Genomic DNA, 20,839 nt, shown 5'->3' on the forward strand with positions numbered 1-20,839 from the left:
ATGTTTGTGTATGTTAGTGGTGTCTCAACTGATTGTGCATAGTGTGTGGATGATGGGTGCATAGTGGAAGAATGAGGGGCCCGCTGAGGCTCTGTTGCCCGAAAGCCCACAAAAAACCTGGAACTGGCCATGGAAGGACCTCAGAATACCTTGCTTCAACCTTGCTGTCAATCTTGTCTGTGTTACCCCCAGGGTCATGCATGTTTAGCGACTGTTCAGTATAATGGATACGGCCAAATCTCAGCACGTGTGATATAGCACAACGGAAGCTTTTCTCCTTTGCTAAGAAAGGCTTAACACAATATATATTTTGTAATTAAAATTGTTGAATAGCAATATTCAATTCCCTATTTTTATAATGAAACTACATTCAGCTTGTCAAAAAATTCTCTTTTCAAAGTGTGAGAAAATTGTAAAAAGTCAACAGTAACAGTGCTCCATACTGATGAGGGGCAACTCTCCGAAACAGCTGTCTGTGGATGGATACCTAGCCTTGGTTTTTCCCTTGACATTACATTGACTTATAGGGCCACTTAATATGGTGGTTTACCTACAGGAGCCACCCCTCGGCTGGGTCCTTCCCGGAGGGATATCTGGTTAGTCCTGTGTTTTGAGACTCTTCAATGAGGCTCCACGGGCTCTTTTTTTTGCATGTTCATGTTTCCCAGGGGGCAATGCACCTAGGATTTCACTGCATTGAGCGCTTTCGCTAGCAGCCGGCAGTGTTATCGTTTTGCATAGTCTCCCTGAGATCAACAGTACCATAGAGTCTTTATAACCATGTTTTATTAAGAAACCAAGCATAAAATATTACATACTGTAGCTTTAAGAAGAAAAAAACGGTTAAATTGATAATTAGGTTTATTTGGCAATGATGCCATACACACTACATGCACATAGCTCCTGTACACATATACTTACATTATCCAATGATATACTTATATTAGGTAGCATGAATGGCAGAGATGACTGGTCTAGTGGAAAGATCAACTTCCTCCATCTGAACTATCATCCATAAAATATGGACACAATGCATACAGATTGCCCATTGGATGAGTAGTAAGCACTATGGGGCAGATTTACATGGAATGGTCATTGTATCAATCAGGGGTTAATAAATACGGCACATCTTTGGCAATCTGCGTTTTAAAAACTGAGCTGAAATATTCTTTAAGGAACCTTAATACAACCAGAAGAGTTGCTGAATGCTGAAAATCAACATATCCGGGAAAGGGGTAAGTGGAACCCTGCGGACTGTAAGCAGCGGGATCCCAGTTCAGTACAGGATGAATAATAATGATATACGGTTTTCCTACAAGACAGTGTTAAACACCTGATAATACTTCTAACGAGCAAATAAATAACCAGCTGTGCATTGTATCTCATATACTGTGACAAGAACTGCAGCTTAATATGTAAGTGGTTATGGGTGTAAACAGTTCTATATAGAAGAACTTTACTTCTGTAATTTGACAATGAAGTGTCATTGTCTATATATATATATATATATATATATATATAAATTATTTTTAAAGTGAATGTACCATTAGGGAAGGCATTTTTCCCGGTGGTGTGCCACTCAGTCCCCACGTTCCGCACCGTTCTCTTCTCATGCACCAACCGGCCTCTATGCACTGGAGGTAGGCCCGTTGCCCCCAGTGTGACGATATCCCTTCTCCGTAGTGACGTGGCCCTGTTGATTCTAATGGAGGCGCGTCACTGATGGGAGGGGATATCATCACACTGGGGGCCCGTCTACACTGCATAGTGCCAGGCAGATGCACGAGAACAAAATGTTGCCAAATGCAGCGTTTTGAAAAAAGGAACAAGCCTCGGCCGGTGACTAAGCGGACCTGACACGTCATGACCTGGGTCCCCACTCAGGGGGAATCGGCGGTATGTGGCCACCAGCCCTGGAGCCGGGGCTGTTATTTCTTTTATCCTCCATGGAACTTGTGAATAACAGAGGTCTGTCTGGACTTCTCCTTTATGAAAATGTTCCCTTAAAATAAATGTGCACCTTCAAGGCTATGTTGACACAACATAGTATTTTTCAAAGAATTGACATTGTTTTCCATGTATTCAACAACGGCTGTTGTTTCAAGTGCCAAACAGAGGTCGTTGTTTATTGCATTGTGTGAAAACAACGGCCATTGTTCCATTGACTTCAATTCATATCATTTCAGTATGAATAGACTGGACGTTTTTAAAAAAAAATAATACATTGTGTGAACATAGCCACTGTATGGCATTCTGTTTGGGGTCTAAATTTTTCATAAAAGAATCCAATATGCACATCACTCCCCGCTCGTCCTGTTACATATACATTCCACAAGAACTGCACTTTCAGCCAATCATTGACTTAGGAGGGATACCACAGCAGCCACCAATTTTAGCCACTCTAAATTCTGCCAATGGTCCTTTTAAACAGACAACAGCAAATGACACTGTGGTAAGATGTCTTTAAGAGCCATATTACATGACTTGGTTTAAGCGAGCGACAATCTGCTAGGGCTGTATGTATATGTATGTATATATGTATATGTATGTCTATATGTATACAGCCGACAGCTGTCAGACGCACATCACTATTACACGTAGTAATGCGCGCCCAGCAGCTGATGGTCAGGACCAAGAGACACGATCGGACGATGATCGTTGTCATTGGCTGACCGCTTTCTCTATTTGGGTGGGTTCACACTGAGGAATTGGTTAGGACTTAGGCGAGGAATTGAAGAGGAATCCGCTCTTATTTCAGCTTGAAATTACTCCCCGTAAAATATGTACAGAACAATGTCCCATTGTGTTCAATGGGATTTCTGCTCTGTTGTTCACACTGCAGAATTTCCAAGCAGAATTTTCTGCTGCTGATATGCTTTCTGCCCAAAGAATTGACATGTCAATTCTTTGGGCAGATTCCGCTAGAGGAATCCTATAAGGGTATATGCACACTGAGCAATTCTCGAGGAATTGAAGCAGAAAGTTTTCAGGCAGAATTTAAGCCCCCCATTGACTTCTATAGGATTCCTCTAGCAGATCTACAGCAGAAATTTCTGCTCGGAAATTCTGCAGTGTGAACAACAGAGCAGAAAACCCATTGAACACAATGGGACTTTGCTCTGTACATATTTTACGGGAGGAATTTCAAGCTTAAATTCCTCTTCAATTCCTCACCTAATTACTCGCCTTTTCCTCAGTGTGCACATAGCCTTACATGGAACCATGATCTGCCGAATCGCCCTGATTCAGCAGATTATTGCTCCGTGTAATAGGACCCTTACTGACACCGATTCTGAAAAAAAAAGGAATCTAGCAGAATCCAGAAAAACTACAGAACCTAAAATCAGAACAAGGCAAGTAAAGCAAACAATTGGAAATTGACAATGTTTAAGTAGCGGTTCAGAAGCGGATATTTCTTTAAATAAAAGACATCTATTCTTCCTCTTTAATGGATTGTCTAACAGAGTTTATTACTATGACCGCAACCCCATTCCTGTACAACACACATTAGAGGATACTTTTACCATTAATTATAAGGAGTCAGTTCCAGAAAGACTAAAAGCATCAGGAATAAGAAATAAAAACTTGTAGCACCTTGGCAAAATGGGCAAAGACATTTTAAAAAGGGACTCGCTCTGTACAATTAAAATAATTCTTATTGAAGAGGTATTCCCATAAAGTGATAGGAACGTGGGGATCTAACCTCTCTACCAATCTTGGGAATTAAGGGGGTTTCCCCATCTTGTTGAGGCATCCCCTATCCGAGTCTCCAAGAAGGGAGCGGCTATCACCAATGGCTCCTATAAAGAATCTATAGTTGTGTATCTGAGATGAGCTCAGTTTGTGCATGCTCGAGTCCGATTGTTTGGCATTTGAACACTGGTCACTGGAGAAGAGAGTCCGGGAAAACATGGATACAGACTATGGCATATGGTTGTATCTATGTTTTCCGGCACTCCCTAAGGCTGTATCCAACCTCTTCAAACACCGATATTCATATGCCAAATGAATAGTCTTAAGCATGCTCAAAGTCTCTGCAACAAGATAATGGGGGCCCGAGAGGTCAAACCTCCAGCAATCAGATAGATATCTCCTATAGTGCAAGATAGGAAAACCCCTTTAAGCCCTAGGAGAAGTTTACCGGTTTATCAAATCTGGCAGCCAGCAGGTGGGAAATTGATTACAGGTAAGAACTTATCTTTCCCCGAGCCCATGTTGAGAGGTGGGACTGGCCCCAGGACCCCTGCCAGAAGGCATTTTCCCCCAACTCGGGGGAGAATGCCTGTCCCGGCTGATGGACTGACTGCTCAGCCAATCAATGGCTGGAGCGACGTCGATCCATTGTGACATGTCAGAGCTGGAGATCCCAGAGCCGGGCGGAGGTCCCACGGCCAGTCCCGCCGTTCACCATGGGCACAGGGAGAGGTTAGTAGTATTATTAATGAATTTCCTCCCTGCTTATTCCAGCTGCTGGATTTTATAAATCGCCGGACTTCTCCTTTCACTGTTTTGCTTTGTACAGTGGTGCTGCAGGACCTACAGGACCTACAGTGTGCACCAGACACAGGAGCTCAGCTAAAGTGTTAGGCCTGTCAACTGTTTCCAGTAACAACCAGCAAAGGTGTAAATGCAGCTCTGGACAACAACACAAGTAGTAACTCAGGATCAGTACAGTATAAATGATGCAACGTATTTACAAATTTACTCAACTTAGAACATAGATAAATTATGTACATATACTTATATACTAAATTGTATTCAACGTTAATCACAACCTATGCGTGACTTGTAATGCATCCCTCTGATGTGACCGTATAGCCTTGTAGTAGCGTATGTCAGACATTAGCCATAATGAAAATAATAAATAATAATATTAATAATACCATGTGGTGATCCGCTATACAGTGAGAATAATGGTATGCCATGGTATACTAACACAGCAGAGGCCATAGGTCTCCATCAGGTCGCCAGGGGTTACATTTGGGATATGTACCTGGAGTTATTCCGAGGCATATGCTGCACATGTTCACATCAACTGGTGAGCATTACTTAAAGTGACAGTCAGTACAGCCATTTGGAATATTTTAAGGGAGGAACAAAAAGGAATAAATAACAATAATACAAAAAAAAAATATTTTGCAAAGTCACATAAAAACACATGGAGATGAAGATGAAGCCCAGTTCAATCGTTATTACAGATGTGGCAAACTCTTCTTTGAGAAGTTAATAATGAGTGTGAGACGGCTGCCCATCACAAATGTCCAGTTCCAGGCCTATGCCGATGCTGACATGGTCCTATCAGACCTCCTCCTGTGACATGTGGTAGTCCTTCCCCTGCTCCTGGGCCACCGGCAGACCTTGCATTGTAATATCCTGATCGTCCTGATCTTCTACAGGATGGTTTCCCTCCACATCTCTGATAAGCAATTGTTGGTTGTTTTCAACTGGTGGATTCTGCTAAAATTCGAGGCAAGAAAGAACCATGACAATAGTGTTAGGGGGGGATAGTTTCGTACATGTGTTACGCATAGATGATTATGATAATCCCTTACCTGCTTATCTTTGTTCTTGTCTTTACGGCATGATTTCATAACTGAATGAAAGATACATAATAGTAATGCAGGTTATAGAACATAATATAAAGGATGGCTAAAGATTTCATGTCCTACATAATAAGAAGGTAGTATGGTGCTAAAGGGGTATTCCGCTTAAAATTAAGTCAATATGTTGCTGCCCAGGCACAGAACAGAACATATAGCCTATTCTTACCTATCCATGCTCCCCCGATGTCATCTTTGGTCCCCGGCTGAACCATCTTGCCTCCACTTATGAGACGGACTTGTCTGGCAGTGACAGCCCGCACAGCCAATCACCGCCCGCGTCGCTGTCCCATCTCAGTTGGTGATTGGCTGACAAGTCTGTCCCGGAAAATGGATGCAGGATTGTTTGGCCGGGGACCAAAGATGTCATAGGGGGAAACCGGGGGAATGCGGAAAGTCATAAGAAAATTTCCAATTTAAAAAAAAGATCCCCCCCCATCCATCAAGAACATTACTTTTTAGCATAGGTGGTCACTGTATAGTATCACAATAATTCTGCTCATCCCAGGAGATTAATGTAGGATTATATCAGTCATACTAGCGTTACTCATTGTGACTTCTATAACAGTTTTATTTTTCCACCTACGAGGATGTTTGGGGGCAAATTTTTTGCTCCATTTTCCATCTTCATCATACCCAACACCTATCACCCCTGACATCATCTGTCAGTGGTCATTCGGGGGAGCCTCACAGACCTCATACTGCGGGTGGGTATGGCTGACAAAAGTATAAGACGTATGGGGACCTTTCCAGACATGTCTCATATCCAACATCCTTCCTACCCCTATGGAAGATTTCAAGAGACTGCTACGCTGCACACATTGGACTACTAGATGATCTTACTAAAATGGGAAAAAATTCTAAGCTAAAGTGTTATTCTCTGTTGTACTTACAATAGATTTTGGCAAAAAAAACAAGCACCAGTAAGATCACCAAGAAAACTATGATATAGACCCAAGCGTAAGACTGAGCATCAGATGGGCTCGGTTCTGCAATAGAAAAAAAAAAAGACATCAGCGTCACAATTAGCAGTAAATGTATAGGAATTGTGTACAACAGGATGCCCCATTTTATAGGTATAGAAGCTGTGATGTAGGCTACACTATAGTTATATGTACATGAGTGTCATACAGCTTCATGCATGATATCTATTCTTAGTGTAAAGATCAGAATTAGATCCTGTCCCAGGAAAATCGGAAAACCTAGGAAAACCTAAAATCTCCCAAGGCAAGATCCAACGATATCTTTGGTGCAATTTTTTTTTTTAAGAAATCAATAGGGTTTGCGATCACAAGCAGTTTTGCAGGTACGCTTTTAGGCTATGTTCACACTACGTATGAGTCCGGCCGTAGTGCGAACCGCAAATATATGCTTGTAGTTTTGAAGTTGATGCATTCGCTTGAAAGTATACGATATACGCCCGCACAATGCACACTACGTATGAGCTTACGGCCGGATCGTATACGGCGCCGTGAAAAATGAACAAGACCATTGTTTGAGGACGGAAATGTTTCAACTCACAGCCGTGGATTTCCATGCGGTCCCGTACGGAGTACTTATTTCAGCCAAATTGAACGTGATTTTTAGATCCAAAAGGTTCTGTGTGTTTTATTGGGCTGGGTGAAGATTTCCAAGTAAATGACTTCGAAACAAGCTAGGGAAGCATAACTCTACTACTGGCGTATGTTTGCGGTTCGCCCGCATGTTCGCAATCCGGCCGTATGTCTATTTTTCCCACGGCCGTACTTTCAGCCGCACATGTACGGCTGCGTACGAACTACGGCCGGACTCATACGTAGTGTGAACATAGCCTAAAGGAGAAGTTCCACAGAAGTAAGTGACTGTGCACCCAGCCAATCAGTGACAGGGACAGGACACCATCTCAGTCACTGTCTGGCTGAGCGGGCAATTGCTCAGCCGGGCCATGATGTTTCAGCTGGAGAAGCCGAGTGCGTGACGTTATTCTGAAGATGACAGCCGTCTGACGTAAATGGGACCTGGGAGCACGAGGACGGGTGAGTTCAGTTTTTATTAATTTTTTTTGTACTTCCATGGGACTTCTACTTTAAAGTGGCTCTTCTTAAAGGGTTTGTTGAGTTCACAAATTCAGACATGATGAATATTGAGTTACAGAAGTGAAGTCGACAAGATAAGACCAAGGCTAAGGTTGACACTCATGAGGTTGAGTCTATTATGAATGTATTTTTATATCTGTATTACAACCAAATGTTCTGACCATGAGTCTAATAAGCCAAACAGTATGAACACTAGTATGAACCCACTCTATTTGTATTAAAGGAGCTATATATGGCCACTATATTCTGCTCTCCACACCGCCACTTCAAAATACTCTTCAGCAAATGAAAGTAATAAGTGGAGGGCTTCAAAACAGGCCAAAATAATGTAAATGCAGATGTATAGAATGTACCCATCATCATCCATCCCCACCTTAGTTGAACTTGATAGACTTGTGTCTTTTTTTTTTTTTAACCGTACTATGTACCTATGTAAGTGGGATGGCTTATTATTTACTTAATAGGTCACCATAAGTTATACTGCATACTGCGGCCATTATATTTCACCTTGTCGCTGACCGTTGAAATGGATGATTGATCTGCTTACTATAGGATTTCACTGAGCAATATGAAAAATAAACAAATATCTAAACATGACATTTTTTAGGCAGGGGTAACAACTCACCACAGACAACATCACTGGTAGGCGTCCCTTGTTTTATCACCTTTGTATCACCGCACCTAAAGCAAAAGAACTTGGCATTAGTAGCAATAGTATATATATATATATATATTTTTATAAAATAAGTTATTGTATATTATATTACATGTAAGCATCTGAACAGCTATGGTAACTATAAGTTGCATTAAACCTGAAGAATTGTCTGTTTAGATTTGCGATCTCGTTCAGGCCCCTCACATTTGAGAAAAAACGGAGAGTCAAAGAGCCCCTCTACAAAGAGCACCTCTTATGCTGGATGATCTGGTACGTCTTTGCATGCTGGGGATAGTCTATTAGATTTAAAGGGAACTGTGTAATGCTTCATTGTGCCTGTGGGGGCACTGCAAGAAATTTTTATGCTGCTGGGTTTCAGCAGACAGCTACAGATAACAGCAGATGGCAATGGGACACCATGTGAGTAGCTCGGTATAGGAGTGACCTTCTTGCAAATAAAGATTTGGCACAAAACCTGGCTGTGTTCCCACAACGTCTTTTTGAGATAAAAAAAACAGTAGTTTTTTTTTTTTTATAATGATCATAATCAATATTTATGTCCTCCATTATAAAATAACAGACGTTATTTTAAAAACAACGGCCATAATTTCACCTAAAAAGGTGTTGTGGGGACATAGCCTCAATGTGCTGTCGCCATGCACTCCCACCGTCATCGAAGAGAGGTAATGCAAGTTATTTAAATTCTTGGATGCTGCAGTCAATAATGATCATAGGGTTCTGATGGTTTACATAGCAAAAGGGGCAAAGAGTAGGCCTCTAGGTTTGACATCTATTTCTTATTGGGTATTCACCAGGCAAGGCCAAATAGGATACCTCTTGGTTTAGTGCTGACAGGCACAATATCCAGCAATACAAAAGTGTTTCTGTATATCCGTAAAGTGATCAAGGAATTTAATGGTCAAGAGGTCAAGTCCCTTGGGACCAAAAATAAAAATAGTTTAAAAGTATTAAAAAAAAAAAAAAAGGGAAAAAGACAAAATAAACCACATTTCTGGTTAAGAAAAAATAAATGCTCAATCAGTACTGACCTGTACTATAAAACAAAAGCTGTCTTCAAGAGCCCACGATATCAGTGTTCTCTGAGGGGAATTCTCAATAGTAAAATGCATCCCCAATCCACAAAAAAGGGGATAACTTGTGGACCAGTAAGGAGGGATGACCACTGGGCAGGGTCAAGGCTAGGATTAATGGAGACCCATACTCATACATACACGTACTCATTTGACCCCAGCGTTCCTTCTCTCTCCCAGCTCTGAAGCTCACAAGTGACGTCACTTGTGTGCCGGGGAGCTGCGACAGACATCGGCCTCTTGTGGCTGGAGGTGCAATGCTGCCTCCGGCCACTAGAGAGACGCACCATTTAACTGTAAGTGTTGACTGCGAACACTCATAACTAAAGGTCCAGATGCCAGTCCTGGCCTGTGGTCCCCTTAGTGCACCGGCCCCATAGCAGTTGCGTTTTCTGCTTTCATGGTAGCTACGTTATTGCCACTGGGACCTCCACTGATGTGGTGAAAGGAGCTGGAATGGTGTGCAAGTGCATTCTCTATAGCAGTGCTTCTCAATTTCAGTCCTCATGGCCCACCAACAGGTCATGTTTTGAGGATTTCCTTAGTATTTTCCAGTTGATATAATTACAAAGGTATTTTCACAGGTGTCCTTTGTGTGGGATATCCCCAAAACATGACCTTTTGATGGGCCACAAGGACTCGAAATGAGAAGCACTGCTCTATGGGGTTCTAAACATAGATAGGTGAAAAGATCGCTCAAACCTGTCCCTTCCCCCAACAATACTTCTCTCCTCTGTCATTTAAACTTATCATTGATTTTTCTAGACTTATCATTGACTTTCTTCTTTAAAGAGGCACACCACTCATCTTATTTTTTATCACCACCCGGAGCCCCTAAAAATCAAAACTTCTGACGTCAAATGGGTAAAATTATAAAAGTTTATAGCTGACATACTAGGGGGACTTTTAAGCCGATAGGGCCAACAGTCATCATGTCCGTTCTATAAGTCCTCGTCCTCAATTGGGCTCGCAATCTAATTCCCCTCTTCCAAACAGGCTGGTAAGAGGCCAATTAACCTATCAGGTTTGTAATCAACTGATATTTTATTGACCGGAGCAGTTAAAGGGAGAAGTGATTTCCTTTAAATCCGATCGATGCGCTGCGTGAATAGTACAGCGCTTAATAGAAGGATTGCCAGACGTAATGTATTATGCGGAAGCAGATTGAGGCTCTCTCCGTATAAACCCCATTTATATCGTCGCGGCCTGTTTTGCACAACACTTTGCAATTAAAAAGCTATCTGGATTGAGTTCTTCAAAGTCGCTCTTCCCCGCAGCCATAACATTTTATTAATAAACAGAATGGATAGACGACACATTCATAATTTATGTGCATTATAAGAGTTTCCACTTAACAAATAAATGAAACGACAGAATGACATTAAAGGGAAATGAAACCTACAAACAATACTTTGATATGTTATAAAACAGAAAGAGACGAGTTGTCTGTCTGTATATTTCAGCCAAATATGAAAATCCGTCCCATGTGGAAATCTATGCTGCGTCCGTGGTCGATGTACAGTCACATCGCTCAGAAGTGCCCCACAGCCAAGTCCTCCATCAGCTGTCCCTCCAGTCCCAATAAGGCCGATTCCACACAGAGATCATACAGCCGCACAGTTCTACTGAAGCTTAGATCCCCATAGGGATCAATAGTGACCTAAGCTCAGTTCAGTAAAACTACAATGGCTTCAGATATATCACCATTCGGATATGTAGCGCTCCCCCTGGGAACTATTTATACACTATAACAATAATAACACAGGGCAATAATCCAAATCCATATATTATCCGTCATATTATAGCCAGACTCAACCTTATAAATGACAGAACAATAATAGCCGCACACATCGCCATAACTCCATGTGCCATTTACAATACTGTAAGGCCCCCTTCACATATTCCGGAGAATCAGGAAATTCTGGACTGATTTCCGGACCCATAGGTTTACATAACTGATGGACACCTTTCAGGATTTTTCCTGAAGGGGTCCATTCCGTACAATAGGTCAGGATTTTATAGATCCTGTCCTATTTTTGTCCGTAATTCCGACACAGACGCCAATAGGAGGGTATGGGGGCACCGAAATCCTGAACACTTTACTGATGCACATCAGGAAAGCTGATGCTCCCCCCCCCCCCCCCCCCAGACATCAGCACTAGGGCCCCCTGATCCTCCGCAGACCCCCGGGGATGATCACGGCCCCCGGCCAGACAGCGCACCAGTTGTCAGACGCCATCGACCCTCCACCAAGGACCGCAGTCATGATCAGGCTCCCTGACTGCCACAACTCCCCACAACCTCCCCCCCCCTGGAATTCACTGATAAAAGCGCACCCTGAACTCCTGCTGCCACTGCTGGACTCCACCGGCCTCCCAGAAGTCCCCATTCTACCCATCCCCCTCATTAGGGGCTCTCCTGATAGTCCACCAACAGTTGATGTCAAGATAGGTAGAGATAGGGGTCAGGTGTGATACAAAATCACTGCCCGTCCCTTAGTCACAATCAGAGCACTTTGGCTGTGGCTTAGCCCTCCACTCCCCATAGAGACCACAGGAACGATCGGCCGCACCAAACTTTTCAGGGGGGGGAGGGGGAGACAGGGAGAGGACGGGAGAGATAACTGTTATTGATGACTATGACCACCTTTAGACTTGGCAGTTTTAAAGATGTGCCAGATTCTCAAGCAGTCTGCACCACTGTTGCCCAACAAATAAGAACTGGTAATTTTTTTCACTACAAAGCCATCTGTGTGTGTGGTTCTGCAATTCAGCTATATTCACTGGGCGGGAAAAAGGGATTAACCATAATCTCTAGTGCCCGTCCAATCAGCTGCAGGCCCCTCTGCGATGTCAGCACCTCCCTGTCTATATAAGGCAGCTCGGTAATGGTGGCGGCCAGTCGGCTGTGTGTGGAGGAGAGAGCAGGACAGCAGCAGGCAGTTACAGCAGAGCAGGGAGAGACTAACAGAGCGATATGGGGACAGAGAGGAGAGGAATGGCAGAAATTGGTTGACTGACTGGTTGATTGATATTTTTTTTTATTGTGATTTTCCAATTTTTGACACTTTTGCAACAACATGCTTTAACAAATTCGTCCTTCTGTAATAGTCCCAGTTTTGTAGCTACTAAAGTTTGGGCTGTTTTAATGAAATTCGTTAAGATTTTGCGAATCTTAACGAGTTTGAACGAAAATTCGCCAAGCTCACTAAACGAATTTCCGGCTGCCTCGCTCATCTCTAATCAGGTCCATTTGCCGTCCAACAGACGACCATCTTAGGCCACCATTTTGACATTGTGTGAGCATAGCCTGACAGCAAGCTGTTGTCATTGAGTGTTGTGTAGTATCCCCCAGTCTTGTTCATAATACAAATGAACTCAAAGCAATTATTTTGAGTATTTCCTATTCTCATGGGTTACTGTATAATAAAGTGGTTGTTTCTTTTAGGATCCATCAACAGCAACCCAACATGAAGTTAGCCAGGGTAAGATCCAGCAACTAAATATACTCAGTGGCATTGAGAAACAGACACTATGATGCTAGATCTTACACTTGCTAACTTCATGTCAGGTCTTTACTTTAAATGCAAATCTTAGAAGCTGAGCTTGGAAAATTCAGATAAGCTCAATAACACTGCAGAATTTCATTAACTATTGGTAATCTTGAGTTCAAAAGACCACATCGCTGCGCGGCTCCCCGGACGCAATTGTACTTTTATCTGCTGAATTGAATATCACAATAAAACTGTTCCTAACCAGGGCGTATAAATGTTTTCTTACGTTCTCCAGCTTTTACAGGGCTCTGTGTCCGATTTTGTATCCGAATACGTCCCCTCAATGCACGGTGAGCACTGGGTGTCCGAAAGTCTGGTAGCTGACAAAATAGATGAGAGAATGGTAAAATCTATATAAATCTATATATAATATCATATAGTTATAATATAAACAGGCAAATAATAAAAATCTTTACTATAGCTTGTAGAATATTGTTACAGGAATATTATATCATAATCATGCCATCTCTGAACAACTATACAGTTAAAGGGAACCTGTCACCTAAAAATGCCGTCCAATCCGCAGGCAGCATGTTATAGAGGAGGGGACGACGATTTGATTGATATATAATTATCTTGGAAAAGATTCAGTATAACTTGTAATTTATTCATTTAATCTGCTCATTTTGGGCTAAGTAGTCAAGTGGGCGGTCCTACACAGCGACCAAGTGACTGTAGAAAGAGATGTTAAAGGGAATCTGTGACTAGATTTATTCCACCTTAAATGAGAGCAGCATAAACAAGTGACAGAAATGCCGAACAGATTGGTGTATTACGTACATCATTTTGTTCAGCCGTTCTCCTAATATGCAGGAGAATAGGATTCTTGCCACACCCCTCCCCCCACCCTCCAGCTACTGATTGACAGGTGACTGCCTATACACAGCATGGATAGATAACTGACAATCAGCAGCTGGTGGCCGGAGTTTTCTGCTTCTCATGAATATTGAGGACTACTGGGCTCATGCACATAATGGAGAGGACTGCTTATTGTCCATGTTATTCAGGAGGATATGTCCGAATCAGCTGCATAGATCTATATAAGTGATCCATCATTCTGTTCAGCTTCTCTGCCACTAGTTTATACTACCCTGAGATAGGACAGCCTAAACCTACTAACAGAGTCTCTTTAATCTTGACTTGACTTAGTCCAGAATGAGAAAAGATTCTCATCATCTCGTCTCCGGAGTGACAGCCAGCTCAGCAAATCAGTGACTTACTGAGACAGGACAGCCCGCTCAGTCAATCACTGGATGCCACTTTTCCATTTCATTCAGTAACTGGCTGAGCAGGCTGGAGGCAAGGGGACACAGAAGAGGACCCCAGGGAAGCGTGGGCAGGTAAGTACTGCACCAAAACTGAACACTGTCAGAATTATATTTAGTATTAAAGGGATTGCCTATGATGAATTTTGTTTGCTAAAATGGTTTGTTAAAAGGGTATAACATGATTTTTATATGTTGCTTTGCAAAGTGTAAAAAAACAACAAAAAAACAGTCCCCTGCAGCTCCCGTTTCAGTGACTTCTCCTCCCCCACTCCTTATTGTTCTTCCTGCATCCTAAATGCGATGTCAGAGCAGTACCTGCCAAATCACTGGCTATAGCAGTGTCCTATCCCGGCCTGCATGGACATCTTGTCTTGGAAGCCGGAATACCCCTTTAATAGTGCTGTATTATGGTCATGTCATGTTACATTATAACATTATTTAGGTCTAGTAGACATGTATGAGCCAACAGAGAAATGTATAATGAAGAGGCGTCTGGTACCCACTATAGGTGACCACATCCCTTTTCTTACCGTTCTGTATGACTCCTTCTCCTTCACCACATACTGTGTTCAACACACAGGTCTCGCAGCCTTCACTTGAGCAGTGCCTGCCCTGTTGACATTGGCAGTCTACATTTGAGGTTAGAGTTCCTCCTCTTATCTTCTCGAAGCCGAGCTCTAATGTAAGAACAATATAACAGATAGAGAATAGAATTGAGCAATCCCCTGATGATCCGCTGTGCTATCACATGGGTGAAACACGTCAGGCAAGTTTTTGACTTTTGACTTTTTTGCAGCCTATATTATGCTGATTGATAGCTGCACAGGCCTCGTGTTGTGGGTAAGGTAGAGACTAGGGCAGGGCCAGTGTGTAGGTAGGAGCCAAATTAGATGATAATAAGCCCATTACACGAGTATTGAGCGCCTTTCTTCATTTTTGTGTTATAATATTGCTTATTCCTTATCTCGGTTTTCCCTATCTAGGACTTACTGTATATTTATTTTAAAGTATATAAGGTATTTTTTAACCAGTTTTTTGACATGCAGTGATAACATGTATTTGATCTAGATTTGCAGTGACATTATCTGTATTGGTTGCATGGGTAAACAAAAAGCCTATAAACAAGGAAATATGTGCTTTGCTAAGGGCCCTACTATACGGGACAATTATCGTGGGAAAATCGTTATATCATTCGAATTTAAACGATAATGGTAATTCCGCATTCGTTCACTAATTGTTCAGTGTATTTGCACATCGTTCCTTCTTTTGCTGAGATCAGATGGAGTAAACAATCTAAGTAATGGTTGTAACGATTGTAACAAACGACCATGGTTCTGTGTAATATGGTGAATTATTTCATTTAGTTATGAACGACCATGGTTCTGTGTAATATGGTGAATTATTTCATTTCGTTAACGATTATCGTTTATCATTAAAAATCGCTTAGTCTCATAGGACCCTAAGGCCAGAAACGGAATCTTTGAGATTGAATTTACAGCACTGTCCCGTAAATTTTAATTTTCACGTAGAAATGTGCTTAGCCTGGTGGAATACAAAAAAACAAAAACATCTTTTTACCTTCCTTACACCTGCCGCTGCCATCCCCCCAGAGCTGTTCCCATTGCTCCATGCTTCTGGTTATCAGGGTTGGCACATACAAGCTTGTTTTACTATGTCTTCTACAAGACTGAGCACATTCCATCAAATTTAGTAAGAATACCCTAATACGTTGCAAAATTACGTTTTTGAAATTATTTCACTTCGTTTACACACTTGCATTTCTTAGTTTACATAATTAGAGCTGAATAAATTATACAAATATTAAATAATTATTAATTTATAACGTGATCATCATTACCAGGCTTTATTGCTGGTGTTATTCTAGTCATAAATGATCTGATGAAGCCCGGTAATCACACAGCAAAGTCCAGACATTCAATTCAGAGTGCAGAGACTATGGAATCACTTAGGCTGCCAGTAAGTGCAAATGTGTGAACAAGGCCTGAGATTTATTTCTCATATCTTTTCCAACGCCAGACAGGTTTGTTAATTAAGCCACTTAAAGAGATTGTTCCACATTATTAAGCAAGCCACAGTTCTTGTGCAGCGTAGGGAGGAAGAAAGACCTTGCTGAAGATGAAAAGCGTGAAGTAGTTCAGTGCCTTGCAAAAGGCATGAAAACAATTGATATTTTACAAAAACTCAAAGGGAGATCATTGGACTGTGAAAAGATATGTGAGTGATTCGGAGAGCAGGCGAATACTGTCTGATAAAGGATTATTAAGGAAAGTTTTTATCAGACAAAATAATTCTGTTAAAGGGGCAGCTGGAGAAAGGCTGCTGTCAAACAGCAAACTGGTGTTCGAAGCTGCTGAGCGTGCAAGATCTTCAGGGTAAGGGTCCTATTAAACAAAGGGATTTTTAATGATTATTGATAAATGATCGCAAATGAGATTGTTTATCGTTAACCTGAAATCGTTCACCATATTACACAGAACGATAGTCGTTAGTTACAGTCGTTACAATGATTGTTACTACGTTCGTTTACCGCATCTGATCCCAACAAAAAAAGGAACAATTTGGAATTACACTTATGGATTAGTGAACGAATACGGAATTACATCGAACGATTAGCGATTATTTTAAGGTCAGATCTAAATCAACGATCAATGACACATGAACGATTTTTTGATCGTTGCCTGCAATTACATAGAACGATTATCATTTAAATTCGAACAATATAACGATCTTCTGCATGATAATCGTCCCGTGTAATAGGGCCCTTAGGCTGGCATTTGCTGCCACCATGGGCTGGCATTCGTACATCCACCTGTAGTTCGACCTCCCTTAACCAAAGCTCTCAAAGAAAAGACAAATTTACAAGCAGTTTTACTCATTGATGGATGGTCCCGATGGATGGAGTTCCCGTTCCAACAAAACTGCAAAGGCAGCAAAGAGTTGTCGGTGATGATTTGGGAAGTGGTATGGTAGGTTCCTTTAGGAAACCCTGAGGGTGTCAAAATGCCAATTTTTTTACATAAAAAGAAAAATCACACCTATCCAAAATAAAATCCTTTTCATGCCAGACAATGCAAAAAACACCAGTGGCCACCATCATCTCTGATCTATGAGAGAGTCCTTCAGTATCCCTCATAACAGGAGCTCTGGATACCCCTTTAAAGATATTACAATTTACAATCAAAGCACTTCGTTAGCTCGGCCGTCAGCTTATCACCCGGCTGCTTTGGAACTCCGTGCCGTTCCACTCCGGGTGTCTGGAAAAGCTGGATCCAGTCCTCGGAGAAGTCTCCCGGGACTGGATCCAGCTTTTCCAGGCACCTTGGGCGGAGCGGCACAGAGTGGCACAGAGTTGAAAGGCCCCTGGGTGATTAGACTGCCGAGCTAACAAAGCGTTTCAATTTAATAGTGTAAATTCGCTCATCTCTTATTATGACTATGTAACTTGATCTGTCAATGTAAAATTTTTGATTAAACTTTTAGTTTTTGAAAAATTATCTGACCAACTGAAAACGGCATTCTGCATGATAATTTACAAGGGTTAGATTCACACAGGACAGATCCTCTGCGGATATCAAACTGTCATTTGGTTACATACTCTCAGCAGAATTGGCATGTATGTAAGGGTCCTATTACACGGAGCGATTTTAACGACTAACGATAAACGATCGCAAACGAGATTGTTTATTGTTAACCTGAAATCATTCACCATAATACACAAAACGATAATCGTTACTAAGATTGTTTACTACTTGTGATTCCATCAAAACAATCGACAATGTGCAATTACACTGAACGATTAGTGAAAAAATTCGGAACTTGAGCGATCAAATGTAAAATTACAGCGAACAATTACCGAAGGATTAACAATAATTTCAGGTTCAGATCTAAATTAACGACCAATGACATACAAACGATTTTTCTATCGTTGCCTGCAATTACACAGAACGATTATCGTTTAAATTCAAACGATTTAACCATTTTTCGCACGATAATCGTGCCGTGTAATAGGTATTACACACAACGATTATCATTTAAAAATTCGATAAAATGATCAAAATAACCGATTATCTGTCCGTGTAATAACACCCAACAATGAAACGACGGATGAAAAATCGTTCATTTTGGTCTTTCAACATGTTTGAATATTTGTTTGTGTAATATGTCGTTCGCCGATAAAACATGTTGTGTGGCTGTCCTGAGGAAAGATTAGCGACCATATTACGTTGTAAAAGCGATTGTTCATAACAGTAATCAGTGAATGTAATAACCTCAGAATCGTTCGCTAAAAAATCACTAGTTATCGCTAGCGAACAATCCTTATAGCGAATCTTTGAACGATAATCGCTACGTGTAATACAGCCTTAAGTGCAGGCCTTCTTAACCCTTCGCCGTCCAGAGCATACTTTATTTGGTGAGCGCTCCGGCTGCATCTGAGGCTCCCAGTCCCCGTAGGTCCCGTTCAGCCAATCTGTGCACAGCCCAGCTACAGTCACTGATTGGCTGGCCGGGACCTACGGGAACTGGAAGCTTCAGAGGCAGCCGAGGCGAGGAGCATGTACATTTTGCTCCGGGCAGTGGCGGGTTAAGGGGGCCGGCACTTACATATTTGCAGCGGGATGACAATAATCGCTGCGAGTATGTAATCTCATTGAAAATGAGAGCTTGGATCCACAGTGGATTTCACTGCAAACTCGCAGCGTGAAATCCGCAGTGGATCTGTCCTGTGCGAATCTAGCCGTAAGGCTGGATTTACACTATGTTGTTGCAATCCATTTTTTTATCCACTTTTTCAAAAACAGATGGAAAAACGGATACAATTGTATGCATCCATTTTGAACCGTTTTTCCATTGACTTCCACAGTAAAAAAAAATGGATTAAAATGCATCCGTTTTTTTAACATACACAAAAATCTGGTCGGCTACATTTTTTGTGCAAGTTAAAAGAACGGGTGCTTTTTTGGGGGGAAAAAAGAAAAAAGAACAGATTGCAAAAACGTGGTGTGAACCCAGCCTTATCAAAATATTACCAAAGCCTTTGCCATAGTCAGCAAGTAATAACAGCCCCATTGTAATAACAACAGTATAATATAATAAAAAAAAATATATGAATAAAACTAGGGAAAATCTAGTGAAGAAGAAGAGTAGATAGGTCAGTACATACGTTCATTGCATTCTCTGTGCAGCAGACACCTCGTTTCTCTGTGATATTTATCCTGGTACTCTCCAGCTGAGCAGGCACGGCACACTGTTTTATCATGCTCGGTGCAGTCACTGACCAAGTGCTGTCCTGTGAATGATGACTTCAGACATTAGAAGCGTAAAAAATAACTAACCTGATATATCAAGAGTAAAAAAAATCGAGTGGTGCAGGCTGCATACATGCACAGTGACAGGGAGGTTTATAGAAGATACAGGAAATCGTCAGGCTAGGTTCACACACAGCAAAAAAAAGGTAAATACACCAATAATTATTACAATTATTAGGCAGTCCTGAGGGTACCGTAAAGCCAGTATAAATCACATCGATAATAACAAATACAATAGTCACAATCTACTGGCTCTCTTTATCCTGACCCTGTTGTATACAGAGCCCTGCCTAAGGCCAGGCTCACACAATGATCTTTAAAGCAACAAACGTAAGCCCCGGCCGTTAGACACAGCGCTGCCGGATTAAAAGTTGTTTTTATGACAATAACTGCATCACCTGCTGAACGGACCCCAGGAGAGATCTTGGATTAAAAGCAGCTATCTGAAGGTACAAGTGGTTTGGGGGGGGGGACAGATTGTGGGTACAGAGTCACTTTAACGGTCGTTATTTGATACTCAAAAATAATGGCTGTTTTTTAATCTACTTTGGCCCTTACGTTGGTAATTTACTCTATTTCAGGTTGCTGATGGCCCTTTTGGGTGTGGTCCATTGAATTGGATTGAAAAGACAGTGAAAGGACGGGGAAAAAAAAAATCTATTCTGTCTTCCAGTACTTATCAGCTCCTGTATGTCCTACAGGAAGTGGTGTATTTCTTCCAGTCTGACACAAGACTCTCTGCTGCCACCTCTGTCCAGAGCAAAAGCAAATGCCCGTAGAAAACCTCTAAACCTCTCCTGCTCTGGAAAGTTCCTGACACGGACAGAAGAGGCAGCAGAGAGCACTGTCTCAGACTGGAAAAAATACACCACTTCCCGCAGGACATACAGCAGCTGATAAGTACTGGAAGGCTTAAGATTTTTAAATAAAAGTAATTTCCTAGTTTATATAACTTTCAGCTTTTTTTTACTAGAATACACCTTTAGGCCATGTGACCCGGATGGATCACAGAACGACCGGTGTCAGAGAAGATCATTCTGTCCGGTACCGCAGTACCGGCCCGATGATGTTCACTGCAGTTGAATTCAGATGTGGGCGCATCTGGCACGCTCGCATTCGAATTCGCCGCTGCATTCAAAGTTTTCTGCGGCCGCTAATCATTTATAACATGTGTAAACACTCCAGCCGGGATTCCATTGAGGGCAGCATTGCGTGAGTTACATATTAATCACGGCTGTTGTTGCAAATCAGCAACCACGGCCATGATTAA

The 20,839-nt window shown here is 41.8% G+C and overlaps 1 protein-coding gene across 3 annotated transcripts in view; it reads right to left on the reverse strand.

The window, feature by feature from the left end:
* Positions 1–769: 769 nt before the first annotated feature.
* Positions 770–20,839, reverse strand: part of CD40 (CD40 molecule) — a 91,833-nt gene continuing 71,763 nt past the window's right edge. For 2 of the 3 annotated variants that reach the window (XM_069952051.1, XM_069952050.1), the window contains 7 exons: positions 19,425–19,550; positions 14,773–14,919; positions 13,201–13,294; positions 8,301–8,356; positions 6,494–6,589; positions 5,553–5,593; positions 770–5,457 (listed from right to left, as the gene is read on the reverse strand). In XM_069952051.1, coding sequence (XP_069808152.1) covers positions 5,299–5,457; positions 5,553–5,593; positions 6,494–6,589; positions 8,301–8,356; positions 13,201–13,294; positions 14,773–14,919; positions 19,425–19,550 — 719 coding nt within the window. In that variant the 3' untranslated portion in view covers positions 770–5,298. The remainder of the gene's footprint in view (positions 5,458–5,552; positions 5,594–6,493; positions 6,590–8,300; positions 8,357–13,200; positions 13,295–14,772; positions 14,920–19,424; positions 19,551–20,839) is intronic. The other variant, XM_069952052.1, reaches the window with a different exon arrangement.

This window comes from Dendropsophus ebraccatus, chromosome 14, assembly GCF_027789765.1.
Source record: "Dendropsophus ebraccatus isolate aDenEbr1 chromosome 14, aDenEbr1.pat, whole genome shotgun sequence".
NCBI lineage: Eukaryota > Metazoa > Chordata > Amphibia > Anura > Hylidae > Dendropsophus > Dendropsophus ebraccatus.